Source organism: Camarhynchus parvulus, chromosome 26 (genome assembly GCF_901933205.1).
Source record: "Camarhynchus parvulus chromosome 26, STF_HiC, whole genome shotgun sequence".
Classification (NCBI taxonomy): domain Eukaryota; kingdom Metazoa; phylum Chordata; class Aves; order Passeriformes; family Thraupidae; genus Camarhynchus; species Camarhynchus parvulus.
In genome coordinates this window covers 6,309,472-6,326,574 of record NC_044596.1, presented here as the reverse complement: position 1 = coordinate 6,326,574, position 17,103 = coordinate 6,309,472, and the positions used below count along the sequence as shown (strand labels likewise).

At 54.1% G+C, this 17,103-nt stretch overlaps 1 protein-coding gene across 1 annotated transcript; it reads left to right on the top strand.

The window, feature by feature from the left end:
• Positions 1-5,687: 5,687 nt before the first annotated feature.
• INKA2 (inka box actin regulator 2) lies at positions 5,688-16,902 on the top strand. The gene is given in 3 exon segments (XM_030965800.1): positions 5,688-5,792; positions 15,114-15,641; positions 15,643-16,902. Coding segments are annotated over 3 exon segments (957 nt in total). The 5' UTR covers positions 5,688-5,756; the 3' UTR covers positions 16,036-16,902.
• The last annotated feature ends 201 nt before the right edge of the window (positions 16,903-17,103 follow it).

Below are 17,103 nucleotides of genomic sequence, written 5' to 3'. Positions count from 1 at the left end.
TGCAGGCTGCAATACAGCCAAGGTGATCAGTGGACAGGCATTATTCTCTGTGTGCATTAATGAGACACTCAGACACTGCACAGTCATTCACAACGATGCTGCTGTTTGTTATTTCATTTTCCTTCAGCCCTTCAGTGCAGACAGACTCCAAAGCGTGTCCCTGTGTGTGAGACACCCTTGGCAGGTTTGTTGTCCCTGTCCTGCTGGTTTTGGCCCTGACTGAGGGGCTGTGTCACATTCAGGCTCCTGCAGCTCTGTCAGTCAATCTCTGTCGCTGAAGGGTTTTGTTTTAACCCTCATTCCCATAGTAAATCTTACCTGCTGCTGCTCCTGGCTTTGCTGTGAGCTCTGTGTGAGTGCTGTGAGTCACAGCACAAACAGGATTCTTCTCCCTTCAGCCTTGCTTTACCTCAGTGACTCTGGAGTGCTGAATTCCCATTGCTGACCTTCACATGTCAGCCCCGCCAAGAGGAATCTGCAGCTTTGCCATGACATGGCTTTGCTTCTGCTTGCAGCAAGAGCCAAAGGGGAATCTGCAGCTTTGCCATGACATGGCTTTGCTTCTCCTTGCAGAAAGAGCCAAAGGAAGAATTCCTGCTCAGAGCAACCTTTGGAAAGCTTGACATTGAATCTGAATGCTCTGCAGGCAGAATAGGTCCTGGGAAAGGATTTAGGTTGGTAAAAGAAGCAGATGAGACATCCTTCAGAGCTGAAGTACTACTAAAATAACAGGTTCTTTTGAAGGGATATAAACTCCCTAGCTTGAGGTCATAAAAATCCGTGAGGTTTTAGGATGTAGGAAAGCCCTACTAGAGAAAACTCTTCCTCCCATATACTCTGAGAGCCTGTTTTATTCCTCCAAGAAAGTGCTCCCCACATTTTTGTCCTTGCTAGAAAGGGCATGTCACATATTTGATTTAATTCCATGCTGAACCCATTTTCCCCTCAATCTGTATATCAGCTTTAGGTAAGTGATGTTCTAAGACACCTCAGAGTGATGCTGCTGATGCTCCAGGTCGGGTGGTCACTATTTCAGACTATTTCAGACTATTTCAGCCTAACACCTGCAATACCAGGACTTAGGACTTGTACTAAATACTTCCCACAGATTTATCCATCTCCTCCTTTTCTTGTAAATCCACTCTTCCATTTCCAACACTTAAATTCTTGTTGTGACTCTTTGAAATACTGAGGTAAAATGCTCATGGATAGTTGGTATTGTCTTCCAGAAGTGTTGTGTTGTATCTATTTTAAGAATAAATTCATTATTGATTTGGACATTGCTACTGCAAACAGGCACCAGCCTTGCCTTATTCCTTTGCCTTCAAAGGATTTGTCTTTCAGATCTGCCAAGACACAGAATTATTCAGAGCAAATCTGGTTTACATAATATTTGCAGAATATTTTGAAAGTGAGATAATCTCATCCTCCTCTCCCAGATGTTTTCAGATTAAGACAGGGAAGTTTCTCTGTTCTCTGCAGCACGTGTGAGTCACTCTTTGGAGTGTGGGCTGTATTTGTGTTTACAGTGCCATGGAAACTGTGTTTATTCTCTGTACAGTAGAGCCCAGGACAGTGAAAGGGCCATTGATCCAGCAGAGACAGTGACTGCATATTCACCACCAAAAACTGATTCTGAGCACCCTGCACATTCACTTGCCCTCTGGAAAGAAAGCGGCATGGCAAGTTACCAAGGAGCAGCAGGTCTTGGGAGCAGCAGAATCCTCTCTGTTCCCTCAGTAATTACAAAGCTGTGGGCTCTTCCCAGCGAGTCTGGTGCGTGCAGTTGTCATCAATAATGACGAGGAGGAGGAGGATGGTGATGTCTCACATCCATCTGAGGCTCATTTCAGTGCCCTCCTGAGGAATGCATTGGGTTCCTTGTCAGGCCCATTCTTCCCAAGGATCAGGGAGAACTCCCCAGATTTCAGATGGAATCCCAAGTCCACAGGGCAGTCAGCACAGGCACATGCAGGGGTGCAGCTGCAGATAAAAGCAAGGAGACCTGAGGGATCAGGTCAGAGCAGCAGTTTCAGCTCTGCAGAGAAAAATGCCATATTTCACTCCTGTTGTTTTCCTCCAAACAAATAAACACCATCCCGGTTTAATCTTAGATACCAAGATTTGCTAAATTATTTTTTGAGCTCGTATGAGCAGGATCTAGGTCATGAAAAGGCAGCGAGCCGAGAGGAAATCCAAGAGATGCTCAGCACAAGGCAGTGCTGCACAAGGAGCTCCCTGGTCCTCACTCCTGGCACTCCAGGGCAGGCACAGCAATGCCAGCAGCTGGAATTTGGCTGGAGCAGTGTTAAAAGTTGGTATTTTGAGCATGGGGCATAGTGAGGCTGGGGCATGTCAGAACTTTATATATAAAGGCCACAAGTGCAGAGACTGTATGCACTAAATTAGTCTTAATGGAAGAAACAGGAATATTTTCAGGGCTATTTTATCTCTTTATGCACAAATATAAAACCAGACGAAGTTCTGGCATTACATCCTTACCTATCGTGGCTGGGTGTTTCTGCCCCAGTGGGTTTAAACAAGGATGGATGCAATTCAGGTCATGCTGCAGCTGAAGTGGGAGGAAATTCTGAAAGGTTTGTCGTCAGTGTGCAAGAAAGTCGAAAGGAAAGAAAATTCAGCGATAACCACGCTTGTTAGTTCAGCAAAGAACAGTCACGTGGGAGCCTGGAGAAACCAGATCAATGAACTGAAAGACAACAAATGAGATGAGCCTTCAGCTGTGAAGGGATGGATGTTTCCTCAATCAGGAATGAATGAGGCAGTTCACAGAAGTGGAATACTCCACTCTGAAGGAGTATTCTAATTTTTGCCCAAGGATCTCAGTTTTTCTTTTTATCCTGAAATAAACCATGTAGCTTTCTGCTTCAGGGAGTTTTATTCTTGGCTCTGTATTTTCTCGGAGATCTGATTTTCCAGTGCACTGCACCATCTGCTCATGGTTTACACCACGACAGAGCGGAAGGAGTGCAGGGCCTGGCATGAGGTGTCGGTGCTGCTTTGAACCAGTTGTCTACACGCAAGAGAAAAATGCTGCTTACTAAGGAAATCCTACTGAGAAAATAGTTCAGATTTTTCTCTTCTCTTGCAAGTTCCTAGGAGTTTGGAGCACATGAATATTCCCTTTTTTTTTTTTTATTCTGTGCTCATGAACTCCTTTATCAGTTTCCTGGGACAGGAGCAGCCCCGGAGGCTGGAAAAGGGATCAAAAAGATGTCCTTAGCAGAGCCAAACAGAGCCTAGAAACTCTTCCTGTTCATCTGCCAGAGGATCACAGAGTCTGGTGTCTTGCAGGAGGCACAGGAGCTTGCAGCATCTGCCACTTGCCTTGTACACGTGCAGGTGGCCTCCTGAATCCTTGACGTGTGCCGAAGGTAAAACATTGTGTGAGTTCAGTTTGATCCTTCCAACAGCTGTGGGGATCAGTGGCATCTCTGCTGTACTGCCACGGTCAAATGGGACAGCATCAGGTAAATTCAGGAGGGGTGCAGTGACCCCGTGCTGAGCTGGCCCTTCTCCCCCCTGTCAGGGACACTGTGAGGCCTGGGGGTCACTCCTGCTCAGTCCCTGTGCCCCTGGAGCTGCCCCAGGCAGGGCCATTCCGGCTCCTGGGGCCATCCCAGCCTTCCAGTCTCTCACTGCTGCCTGGCTGCCCACCCTGCCATATGCTGGGATGGGCTGTGGACATCCACACCCGACCCCAGCCCGTGGGGAGCAGCCAGCTGGCCAGCAAATCCTGCCAGATTTCAGGGAAAAATCATAGCTGGGCTGGCTGGCTTAGACTGTAAGGAAGAGCTGAGACTGGCAAGCACCCACTCACATCATGGCATGGCCTGTTGGAAGTGATTCACTTTTTGATAAGGTCATTTCTCCAATAAATTAATATCTTCACTGCCCCACATTCTACAGGGCCTTGAAGAGAGATGCTGTTCCCAGCTGAACAGATGGGAAATGGGAACCCTGAAATGAGCGAGGAGACGGGAAATTTTGACCCATAATAACCCAGACACTGGAAGAATCAATAAACATTAACTCTGGAGTGTTTCCCAAACACATGTGAAAGGGCAGATCGCAAATTTCCCATTTAAATTGGATTTTGACACAAAGGTCAGCTTTCAAAAACACTGAAACTGGTTTCTGTAAACAAACAAGCAAACAAACCGAATCTATAAAAAACGTTTTCCTCCAAAAAATAAAGACCTGGAGAGGCAAAAATTTTAGCCAGTCTTTGTGAAATTTATGGGGAAAAAACCAAGTAACTACGTTTTTAATCCCAACTTTGAAAACACAAAGTAATATTTCTCCTCCTACCAAGTTCTTTAGCATTGCAGAGCAACTGAGGCTAAATTATCACAGGGGACTCAGCATTTATCATCTAAACAACACATTTTGCAAATAAGATGAGAATAATATTTATTTGTGAGAAACACTCAAAACTTCAAACCCTTTCAAATTCAGCGCAGTTATGAAGTCTGATGATCTAAAAGTGTTTGTATTTTTTTCCCTGTTCGCCTGTCCATCTGTTTGGTGTCCTGCGGTGAGAAGCAATATTGGAGGCTGTTGATCTGAGATAAAAGAATCCTGGGTCTTAGAGGGGCTCATCCGTGGCTGAGACATCCCCACACCCGGAGGTTTACAGGGGCTGCTGCGAGAGCAGAGACTGGCACGGGCTGAAACAGCGAGGGGAAAAATAAACCCCGCTCAGGCACCGTGAACACCTGGGAACACCTAGGAACATCTGGGAACACCTGGGAACACCTGGGAACACCTGGGAACACCTGGCCCTGCGGCACTGGGTGTGCTGGCCTGGCACAGGGCGCTCGGACACCGCCACTGGTCCATGTGCCCCTGTCCGGCCCGGTCCGTGTGTCCCTGTCCGGCCCGGTCCGTGTGTCCCTGTCCCCGGCCCGGTCCGTGTGTCCCTGTCCAGCCCGGTCCGTGTGTCCATGTGTCCGAGTGTCCCTGTCCCGGCCCGGGGCACCGCCACGTCCCCCGCGCTGCCCGGGCACAGCACGAGCAGCCCGGCCCGCGGCGAGGACAAAACGGGGACACCGCAGTGAGCTGGGTGGCTTTGCAATTTCTCCCGATTAAGGCCATGTAGGTTAATCCGTGCTTTCGGTGGGGTGGTCCGCGCCCGCGGGGCGACGTGCGGACCGCGGGGCACCACAAACTAAAGCGCCCAACTTCGGCGGGGAGCGGGGCCGCCGCGGGCGGGCGGAGCGCGGGGCTGGCCCGGGAGGAGCGCCCGCCGCCTCCAGCAGCGCGGCGGCCGCCGGGGCCGGGCCGGGGGATGCGGCTGCCCCCGCCCCGCCGCCCGCACACGCGGCCCCGCCGCCGCCGCGCTGCGCGCCTGCCCCGCGCCCTGCCCCGCCGGCAGCGCCGGACACCGGACAGCCCCGGACAGCCCCTACAGCCCCGGACAGCCCCCAAAGCCGCCCCCCGGACACCGGACAGCCCCGGACAGCCCCCCAAAGCCGCCCCCCGGACACCGGACAGCCCCGGACAGCCCCTACAGCCCCGGACAGCCCCCTGGACAGCCCCGGACAGCCCCCAAAGCCGCCCCCGGACACCGGACAGCCCCGGACAGCCCCTACAGCCCCGGACAGCCCCCAAAGCCGCCCCCCGGACACCGGACAGCCCCGGACAGCCCTCGGACAGCCCCGGACAGCCCCCGGACAGCCCCCGGACAGCCCCCGCTCCTCCCCTCCCGCGGCGGCCCTGCGCCGAGCCGGGCCATGGAGCAGCACCTGCGGCGCCTGCGGCAGGAGCTGGTAAGGGCCGGGGGTCGGGGCACCCGCGGGGCGGCTCTGGGGTCGGGGTCCCGCCGCTGCCGCCGCTCCCAGCGCTGTGAGCGAGGCAGGTCCTGGTTATGGGTCGGGGTCCCGCCGCTGCCATCCCCATGCCCGTGAGCAGAGGCAGGTCCCGGTTGTGGGTCGGGGGTCCCGCCGCTCCCGATGCTGTGAGTGCGGCAGGTCCCGGTTATGGGTCGGGGTCCCGCCGCTGCCATCCCCATGCCCGTGAGCAGAGGCAGGTCCCGGTTGTGGGTCGGGGGTCCTGGCGCTCCCAGCACTGTGAGTGCGGCAGGTCCCGGTTATGGGTCGGGGTCCCGCCGCTCCCAGTGCTGTGATCGGGGGCAGGTCCCAGTTATGGGTCGGGGGTCCCGCCGCTCCCGATGCTGTGAGTGCGGCAGGTCCCGGTTATGGGTCGGGGTCCCGCCGCTGCCATCCCCATCCCCGTGAGCAGAGGCAGGTCCCGGTTGTGGGTCGGGGGTCCCGCCGCTCCCGATGCTGTGAGCGGGGCAGGTCCCGGTTATGGGTCGGGGTCCCGCCGCTCCCGATGCTGTGAGCGGGGCAGGTCCCGGTTGTGGGTCGGGGTCCCGCTGCTCCCGATGCTGTGAGCGGGGCAGGTCCCGGTTATGGGTCGGGGTCCGTCTGTCTATCGGAGAGAAGCCGCGGCGGGGGCGTGCGGGGGCTTTAGGGACAAGCTGCCGGCACAGGTCAGAAATCAGGGAAGCAGCCACAGAGATGGATAGGAACAACTTTCTGGGAATCAAAAGGCTCTAAAGAGAGCGCGCTGGCACCTCCGGTAGCCTGTGAAAATACTTGTTTAATAGGAAAGCCTTTGTCAGAAAGGAGCGGTGTTTTCGCCCTCCTGCCGCTCCTGTTCGGGGCTGACCCCAGCGCCGGGGCTTGCTGGGGCTTGTCCCGCAGCCCGGAGGGATCGCTGCGGCTCTGGGGCTGCCTGCGGGGCTGGCAGGAGGAACTGGTGCTTCCCAAAATAGGGTTCCAGCGGGTCTGGCTCGGAGTCTGCCTTATCCTGATAAATAGATAATGAGAACAAAAGGGGAAGACAAGGCAGAGCGAGAACGGGTGGGTGAAGTTTCTGAGCGCGAGAAGCTCCGGTTTGGAGTGGAGGGAGGTGATTTCGGCTGGGTTCGTGCTCCCTGTGCCGTGCCTGCACTGCAGGAAGCACTCCGAGTGTAACCCTGTCCCCGAGGAGCGGGCAAAGCTCCAGCTGTGCCCAGGGCAGTGCAGCGCTGGAGAGCCCCGTGCTGCTCCACATCCCGGTGTCTTGTGAAACACGGGCTGGGGCAGCGGCCTTTTGCTCCCCATAAATGTGGCAGCAGTGACATTGAACCTGCTGGCGTTCCCAGTGTTTCCCCAGCAAACACAGGAGGTGAAAGACAAACTAAAACAAAGGAGAATGGGAGTCACTGGTGTGCTGTACCCTGAGTGTGATGAATGAAATGCAAACTGCCAACTGGGACATGTACAGAATAATCTGACAGGCCTTGAAAATCTGAGCTGGGAGGTGAGATGGGAGAAGGAATAGCTTCCAGAAGAACATCCTAACAATAAGGTTCCTAAATCAGTGTTTTGTCTTCTAACCAAATCGCTTTTGTTATCTGAGCAATATTTTTGTAGAGGAGCCTAAACATTGCACCTCTGAGTCTGAAGCATGCCTGTTTTGTAGTGCAAAATACAACTTCTGAAGAGTCAATATATTCAGCAGAAAGGGAGATCCCTCACACTTAATGCAAAAGCCAGGAAAAAAATACTTTAAATGAGAAAATTCTGGCTTTGTTCAGTCCTTGCTATAATGCAGGAATTTATTTTTTTAATTGTAAAAATGCAACCGTTTTTATTATATTAATAAACCATTACTTAGCCTGGCGTAAATCTGTGTATGCTTGGCTTAAAACCCTGGGAAGGGGCAGTTGGTGGAGCAGCCCGGGTCTCTGTACATTTGCTTTTCAGCAGTGCCATTGGTTCCCCTCCCACAGCCCGGTTTTTGTTGTTCAGAACTTCCTTTCACACGGGTGATCCCAGCGTGGTGTGAGCGGCTCTGGGGACATCCGCAGGGTGCAGCTGGACAGAGCTGGGCCCTGCTCCTCCTCCTCCTCCTCCTCCTCCTCCCTCTCCGGCTGAGCCAGCTGCAGGGACAGTGGGAGCTCGGTGCTGTCCTGAGCAATTCCAGCTTGTCAAAATCCCTTCTGTCCCTGCAGCCTGGAATGAAAATAGAGAAGTGTTTCTGTAAAGGGCAGCGAGCAGCCCGGGGGACAGCTGGGCCCGTCTGCCCCGCGGGCAGGGGGAGCTGGGCTGGGGAGCTCTGCCCTGCCTCTGCCTCGCTGCTGGGCACCTCCTGCCAGCCTTGGCTGCTCCACAGCCGCAGGACATGGGCAGGAACGTGAGAATGGCTTTGGCCACTGGAGTGGGCACAGGGCAGTCCGGCCCCAAGCATCCCTGTGCTTGTGGGAGCGCACCAGGCTGTGCTGTGGCCAGGGAGCAGCCCTGGTGTGCAGGGAGGTTCTGCAGAACTTCCCTTGGTGAGGAGCCAGGCTATTTAGGGCTGCTCAGTGCCGCATGGCAGGGTTAGAGACTGTCCCATTAGCAGAAGTTCAGTTTGTCTCAGTGCAGGCAGCCTCTGGTGTGGCAAACCAGACTTCTGGCCAGTTTTGAGGAGGGGATTTTCTCAGAAAATAGTGGATGTTGGCACAGCTCCCAGCTCCCAAGGAAAGGTTATCTTCCAGTGCAACTCAATCCCCCAGCAGCGTGAGACAGGAGGATTCCAGCTCTGTTTTTCCTTTCCCTTGCTGTGTTTATTAAAACCACATTTAATTGCTGGTGTGCTTGGCTGGGGCTGCTGTGGGCCCCCATGTGTCACCTGTGCAAGCTGTGCCAGGCAAGGCAGCGAGTGGGGCACTGCCCTGCTCTTCCCATTTCCTCTGGGAAAGCTGTGCCAGGGCGCCGAGGATCAATCTGACCCCTTTCAGTCAGTGAGGAGAGCTCTCCGGTGCAGCCGCCTGTTTTCCATTGTAAGCTGATCGTTTCTGGCATGTGTGGTGTCCCTTTGATTGGAATCCATTCAGAAGCTTCCACAGCAGCGGCTGGGGAGCCTCAGCTGACACAGCCATTCATCGCTGGGAGCAGGGCACCCTCAGCCCGGGCAGCCTTGCCCCTGGGCTGTGCCAGCTCTTTGCTGCTCAGCCCTGCTGCAGGAAATGCTTGAGACCTTTTCTCCTCTGCAGGCCCCTGGGGATTGATGGATGCACTGTGGCTTGTGGGAACGTGCTGGTTTCCAGCTCTGGTGGTGGAATAGGCTGTGCTTCTGCACTCCTGTCGTCTGTCCTTCCCTGGCACTTGTGAAATGTGCCCCAGAGCTGGGGAGGGTGCCATTGCTGCCATTAATCCCCATCCTCTGAGCCCTTGCCTGCAGTTGGGATCTGCAAACGTTGTCCTGGGGCACAGCAGAACTGTCCCAGAGTTACCTCAGCTGAAGGCTCAGATTTAGCAGGAGTTGTCTGGCTGGGGAATTGGCAGAAAGGAGTTCATTTCTGTGCTGCACATGGCAGTGCCTGCCTGCACCCTCAGACGCCAGGACAGGTTGCACTGATGTGCAGCAGCACCACACATGGACTGTGGGACGGGGGCTTGGGGCTCTCTGCAGGTGGAATATATCATTGTTTTGTGTCTGGGGACTGCTGAGTGCGTGGGGCAGATTCATCTGGCACGTGGGGTTGTGTGGCTGTAGCAGGCCAGGGGGCACAGCCACCTTAGCTGTGCCTGCAACCTGACCTGGCTGTGCTTGTAACTTTACTTGGCGTGTTTTGGTCTCGCAGATGAATCCAGGATATGTCTGGGCTTTCTGTTGCTTTCTTCTGGGAGGAAAAGTATTTCAGCCACCACTCTGACTGGAACTTTAATGTTCTTCCTGCACATTTGTCATAAACGCATTGAATTACTGAGTTTGATAGAGTCAGACTCCCTTCTTACATTAATTTATGTCCTGGTAGACAATGTTTCTTGCTATGAATATCCTGCAGGAATAGAACATTCGGTCCGAGTGCAGATACAGCCAATTATTTTTACTCTTTGTCTGACACGGGCTCCTACTCCGGTGACTGTGTCGCGCTCCGAGGGATGTGCTGTGTTTCCAGTGCTGCTGTCTCTGAAGGGGCAGCTCGGGTGCTGTGCGGTGTGCCTGGCACAAGTGACAGCCCTGAGGGTCCGGTGCCGCTCTGCAGCTCCCAGGTGGGAACAGGCAGCTCCCAGTGATGCAGGTCCCTTTTGGGTGACCTCACCCCGGCTGCTGGAGGCAGAGCAGGAGGGTGGGTGGTGTCACAGAGCTCGTTCCTGGGTGTTCTGAGGGAAAGGTGCAGAGGAGTGACTTGGCAGCAGATGTCCTGTCATGTTTAGCTGGGGAGAGAAGGCAGTCACAGCTTTGTCCTCTGGGTTATTTCCAGAGCAGTCACCTAAAGATGAGGGTGGATTTTTTCAGAGTCCCAGTTTCACATAATCAGGAATGTTAAAGAGCAGATTCCCAGGACAGCAGGTCTGGGCTGAGAACTGACACTTAACCATCATCTTCGGTGGCCAGGCTGTCCATCGAGCCCTGTGGTCTCTCTTAGCCTTGGGTTGTGAGTGAAATCTGAAGATTGGAGTTATTTTTGGGCCCATTTTTATCCTGGTTGAGGAGAATTGATTTTTCTGATTTGCCTTTAAACATAGGGAGTGTGACTGGGGAGCACAAACAATATCCTTGCAGTGGGAAGGAAGGTGGGCAATGGGGTGATGTGAAGCACATCTGTCATGGTTAACATCTGCTTAGGGTCTGTTGAAATTGTTGTGAGGGGGAGTCTCTGGTTCAGTTTCAGCATCCTTCCTCTTTCAGATAAACTGTGAGCTCACAGTCAGCATCCTCATGCACACCTACCCTGGGAAGAGGTAAAAGAGACACTTGAAATTGTTGTGATAAAATGCAAGGGCTGAAAGACAGCTGCAGCCCCTTGGCATGCTCCAGGGGAAGGAAAAGGAAGGTGGAACGAGGGGCTGGAGAGAGCTCTGTGTGAGCTCTGTGTGCAGCAAGGCCGTGCCCAGCCACAACTGCAGGCTTGCAGGAGATTAATCCAGTTAGTGACCCAAAGGGAAACACAGAAACAATATGATCAGCTCAGCAGTTCTAAAATAATTTCAGTCTCTCTTATGTCATCTGCTTTAAATACCAATTGTTTGGTGCTGGCTCTGTGGCCCATCAGAACTATTATTAAGAACTATTTGCCATTTGTTCTTTCCTGTCCTCTTAGCGATAACTTCCGCTGTGTGCATTTCTTTTTCCTCAGAGCTGGACATCTGTCTTCCTCCTGGTTGTGACAAACACACTCGGGGCTCTTCTTCCCAGCTCTGTGCTCAGGGGCTGTCTGGGCTTTCCTTTCCATGAGCAGCACAGAGCTGCTGGGCATGGGCTGGGAATGCAGAGAGCTCTGGCTGCAGGAGATGGGCTGGAACTGGTCCTGAGAGCTCAGAGAAGGGAGGTGTAACAGGAGAACATCAGTTCCCAAAGGGGCTGGGAAAAGTTACTGATTTCCCTGGGAAGGGGAAGGAAAATCTCCCTTGTTTGTGGATCTCAGGTGTTTGGGGCTGAGGTTGATGAAATGCCAGTAACTGCTGGAGGAGGTTCCTTGGGCCTGTGTTAATCTGTGGTGGAAGATCAGTGATGTACCAGCTGTGGAAAGCAGTGTGAGTTACTGTTTGGGGATGAGGAGATCATGGACAGGGTGGCTTCCAAAGCAGTTGTGCTTTGCTGCTCAGGATGGGGCATTGCCAGTGCAAAAACACCTCTACATATGAGCTCTGGCAGCTTTGGTTTGGTTCCCCCCATGTTGAATACGCCCTGATGATCATTTGAAAGTGGAATTTTGAGTTTTGCCCTTCAGTTTTCAGTGCTTGGGGTGGCTGCAGTGTGAATGAGCTTGGCCTTGGAGGAGCACTGAGGCAGAGCTGGGTCCCACCTGCCCAGAAGGGCTGAGCCAGGTAATACCTCATGCTGCAGAAAGGAGCCTCTCCCATCACACACCAGTCCCAGGCACCGAAGGGGAGCACAGCCCTGTGAGTACTTGTCTTGCTTTACAAGGCATGAGTTGGCTTGTGCAGAATTAGACATCAAATTTTTCATGCCAATTTTTAGGGATTGCAAAAGTTTCAGGAATGATGAGATTTAATTTGAGGCATCTGATTTTTAACTGGTTTCTAGAGCTAGATTTGGATATCTACAAGTTGTCATGGTTCTAGGAGGGCTTTTTTTGAAGCAGAAAAGCCAAACCCCCACTTCTGTTGAAGGGCTGAGTGTCTCAGGTGAGACACCCGGGGACACAAATCTGAGTTCCCTCTGCATGAAGTGTGTGACCCAGAGCCAGTGAGGCTACCAGGGCTGTTCCTTCAGCCTGGAGTGCCCATCACCTCAGCAGTGCATCCGTTTGATTTCCAGCCCAATCTGCTGAATTTTTTGCAGAATCCCTTTTTCTTCTCACAGACCAAGCAGCTCAGTGCTGACCCTCTGCCAGGGAGGGGATCTCTCTTCTCTGGGACATTGTTCTTTTTCTGGAGAGTCTCAGAGAAGCCAGTCTGAACTTGGGAGAGCTGACATCTTGGCACGGAGGAGAGGCTGGCAGTTAGACACTGGGGAAGGTTTATTTTCCCTCCAGAATTTTCTTTCCAAGGTGGGTGCTCTTAATTGCAGGTGGATGGAATCCAAGCCCTGCAGGCTGTTCGGTCACCAGGCAGTGACTTCACTTTGGGCTGGGCTTCCCTCTCTCTCCAGTTCTGTGAAAGACTGAGCAGATACCAAGAGGAGCAAAAGATAAAGCAGAGGGGGTTGGTTTGCCTCATTTTTTAGCTTGCCCAACCCGAAATCACAGCAGTGTTTGCCAGCAGGGTTGGAAGTCTCAGGGTGTTGAGAGCTCAGTTGCTGCTGGTGGGGTTCACCTTGCTGGAGGGGCTGGAGGGTGGGATTGCCCCTCCCAGGGCAGGGAACCAGGGGAACCAGGGGAACCAGAGCCTCCTCTCCTCTGTGCTGCCAGGGCTCAGCCCAGGACCCCCACTCTCATTCACAGCAGAGTCTTCCCCCACAGGAGAACATCCCCTCTTCTCCTGCAGCAGTTCAGCTGCCCAGGCTGGTGCCGGCCCCAGCTTTGGCAGCCCCAGGTGCTTTGTTCAGGAGGAGAGGTGCTGCCTTTGGGCTCAGTCCGTTCCTTCAGGGGCAGCGAGCCCATCACTGCCCACCCTGCCCAGGAAGGGTTAATGATCCCTGGGCTGGCCTGGCTGAGCCCTGCAGGGCTGCCCCAGCCCGGGGCAGCTCCCTGGGGCCGGGGGCAGCTCCCTGGGGCCGGGGGGATTGCGGGGCAGGTGCCAGGGGGTCGGAGGAGCCGGGTCCAGGGCAGGACCCCGCGCTCCCCAGGGCGCGATTACTGCGCCAGGGGATTTGGTGGGAATGGCCAATGAGGGGCCAGGCTGGCTCCAAATCCAGCTTTTTCCAAAGCCCCAGATAAACCAGACTGCCATTAATGAGGCAAGGAAGGTTAGGACGAGCAGCATCTGAGCAGATCTGGAGAGGTAAGGTGCAGTTCTGCCTGAGGCTGGCCTCAGCTCGGAGTGGGAACCAGGGGCACGGTGAGGCTGCACTTGGGACGTTATTTGCACGTCTGCAGCAGGACCTATTTGCTGATGTTAAGAAATGCCATAGCTGGAGGCTCTGGGTAGTGGAATCAGGAAGCTGAGCACAGATTTTCTGTGTCTTTGTAGCTGTGTGCTCATTCTGGGTGATAAACAAGTTCCTTGAGAGAAAAGCTCTGAAAAATGACTGTAACCTGCTGGGGAGTTTAGTTCTAGGTTCTGGGGTTTGAAATGGGATTTGTGGACAGAAAGTGTTGAGCAGTTTCCCCTTAGAGAGCTGGGCTGTCACAATTCTCTGATGGCTGCTCTTCCTCGCTGCTCAGCTCCACGTACAGAGATGGAAATAGAGCGAGTAATTGCACCAGCTTGGTTAAAATGAAGGAGATGTAGAAAATAAAGCTTGGTAATGTAAAGCTGAACATAAGAATAAGAGAAAAAGCTGGCCTTTTTCACCCTAATGTTTAGATCTGTTGCTGTATAAAAAATGGTGATGAGCTTCTTAAAGTGCTGGTGACAGCGTAGGCTGGAGCCTCCCTGGACGGGGTAATCTCTGCAAACCACCTCAGCCGGAGTGACACGGCCCTGCCAGCCCCGCTGTCCCTCCCTCCTGCCCCTTCCCACTCCCCTCCTGCTAAAAATGACTCAGTGGCAGCTGTGGGGAAGTGGAGCCCGTTTGTTTCCTGGTGCTGCTTTGGGAATGCGATCCAGATCCTGCATGAGAGAGAGAAAGCAGCGGAGCGAAAGAGAAGGGGCGGTTGGGAAGCTCTGGAGAATAACTTGCTTATTTTAAGCCTGCTGTAGAAAGTTCAATCTTTGTAGTGAGGTTCAGGGATGAAGCAGAACTGCTACTAAAGGTCCTAGCCTGGGAATCAAAGAATTCCTGCTTGACTGTAAGTAATCCTGGAGTTTGTTGGTTGTTCTGTGCAAAATTTCCAGTGCATTGAAACGTCTTTGATTGTCCTCTAGCGAGAGGTGCCTGTGCTGAGGGCACTGAGAGCTGGAGATGGGTTATGGAGTAACAATTTAATTCTTCCTGGGGTTTATTTTTAATCTACTTGAGCACTTCAGGTAAGGAAGCAAGGCTGTGTTCTGGCTCCTGATTTCAGCTGGTGACAGGGCACAATGGACTCGAAAGCACAAGAATATTCTAAAACTGGCAACAGCCAAAACCATTCATAGTTCTGCACCTTGGGCTTCTGCCAAGCAATTAATGGGAGCTCAAACTCTTTATTTTTGTTGTCAGGTCAAACAATCCACTTCTGTCAGCTCCTCTTAATCCTAGAGGGACACTCCTAGAAAAATCTAAGGAGAATCAGAGTGCTGTTGGCTGAAGTGGGTGCAGTGCAGGTGGGATGGGTGGCAGAGGCGGTCAGGAGGGAGGGCATAGCCCAGAGAGCTGCTCAGCCCTGCTCTGCTGCCCTGGGGACACTGCTGGGGACATTGCTGGAGACCCTGACCCATGGGGACACTGCTGGGGACCCTGACCCATGGGGACCCTGGCCCATGGGGACCCTGACCCATGGGGACATTGCTGGGGACCATGACCCCCGGGGACCCTGACCCCCGGGGACCCTGACCCATAGGGACACTGCTGGGGACCCTGACCCATGGGGACACTGACCCGCTGTGCTGTTCCCCCCGCAGCTGTCCATGAAGGAGGTGGGTGACGGGCTGCACGAGCAGATGAACTGCATGATGGGCGCCCTGCAGGAGCTGAAGCTGCTGCAGGTGCAGACGGCCCTGGAGCACCTGGAGCTCTCGGAGCAGCGCCGCTGCTGCCGGAGCAGCACGGGGGCCGGGCAGGAGCCACGGCCGGGGGACACCCAGGGACACTGCCCCCCGCCCCTGGCGTGTCCCGTGCCACAGCCAGCCAGCCTGTGCCAGCCTGCTGCGTCCCCAGAGAGCCACCAGCCTCGAGAGAGCCCCTGCTCCTCGCAGAGCCTCTGCAGGGAGGGTGTGTGCCCCCCTAAAGGACCGTGCTGGGTGCCCCGGGCACTGGAGCCCAGCCAGGGCACAGCTGGGGCATGGCCACCGTGCCAGGAGTGCCCGGGCTGTGACGATGGCCACGACTGGACCTCGTCCCTGATGTCGCAGAGCAGGAACCGGCAGCCGCTGGTGCTGGGGGACAACATCTTCGCAGACCTGGTGGGCAACTGGCTGGACCTGCCCGAAGCTGGACAAGAAGGGCGAGAAGGGCGAGGCCTCCCTGTCCGTGAGCAGGTCCCAGGAGCTCTGCAGAAAGTTCTCCCTCACAGCCAACATCTTCAAGAAGTTCCTGCGGAGCGTGCGGCCGGACCGCGACAGGCTGCTCAAGGAGAAGCCTTGCTGGCTCCCTCCTGAGGACAAACAGCCCCAGATCTCCAAGAGGTCCAAAAAGATCAACAAACTCAAGGGGACGTTTTACCTGCCCCTTCACGGGAACCTGCAGAACCATCACAGCAAAGCAGAGAGGTGCCCAAGGGCAGAGAGCCGTGGTGAGCACCCCAAAACGGGCACCAGGAAAGTGCCCGACCCCAGAGACTACAGCCAGGCAGGGTTTGACATCAACACGGCTGTCTGGGTGTGAGCCTGCTCTGCCCAGCATCTCCACACCCACCACCAGCTGGAGGCCACTCACCTGCTCAGGGACCCTGAGCTCTCCACGGGGACAAGAGAAGATCCTGCAGAACGTGCTGCACATGGAATTTTCTGGACAACTACAGCTTCAGGGACTGCCTGAGCAGCAGCTGGTGCAGCCCCACGTGGGGAGACCTTTGGGGACCAATATTGGCAAAAATAATGCAAATCTTTAGCAGCTTTAGGGTGAGTGGTGCCACAGGTGAGCAGCTCCTGGTGCCAGGCCCATTCCATCATCTCCAGCTCAATGGTGCAGCACAAAATCCACAGTGTGCATGTGTGTGTATGAGTGTGCAAATATATATATATATAAATATATATATAGTTTTGTTAAAAAAATCTATTCCTGCTTGTGTGCACTTGAAACTGGGTTACAAGCCAGGCATCCCAAGCCTTGTACCTGAAGCACTTGTTATTTAAATGGAAAGAAATAAGTTTGAATTTATAAGACTTGAACAATTGCTGAGTGGGGGGAGACCCCCAGCTTTGGGGGGGTTTCCCCTTAAACTGTGTCCCTGGTGCCCTGCCAGCATCTCTCCCTCCCCTGCCAGTGAGACCAGGGGCACAGGGCTCCTTACAGGGCATTTGTGGCCTGGGGGTCTCGGGGGCTTTGCCCCTCTCCCCTTGTCCCTGTGGATTGTTCCCGGTACAACACTGCTCAAGTTCATTGTTGGATTTTCACCCAGGTGCAAAGTTCAGTGCCCCATCTCCTGTTGTGTTCCCTGTTGCTGTTGTACAAACCCTGCTGTGACAGAACCAAGTTCTTCCGTGTCCGACTCTCCAAGAGTTTCCAATAAAGTGGGATTGTCTCACTCTGCTCTGGGACACCCTGGCTGTGTTCTCTCACTCTGGGGATTCCCTGGCTGTTCCCAGCTGGGGCTGGGCAGTGTGGGGGGCACCAGAAGAGTTTCCATTGCAGGAGGGGTTGTAAATCATGGCACAGCTCCCTGCATGGTGCCAGCACTGCTGCAGAGTGAGCCTGAGCCTCCAGGGCTTCTGCAGCCTCCCCAGCCCTGCT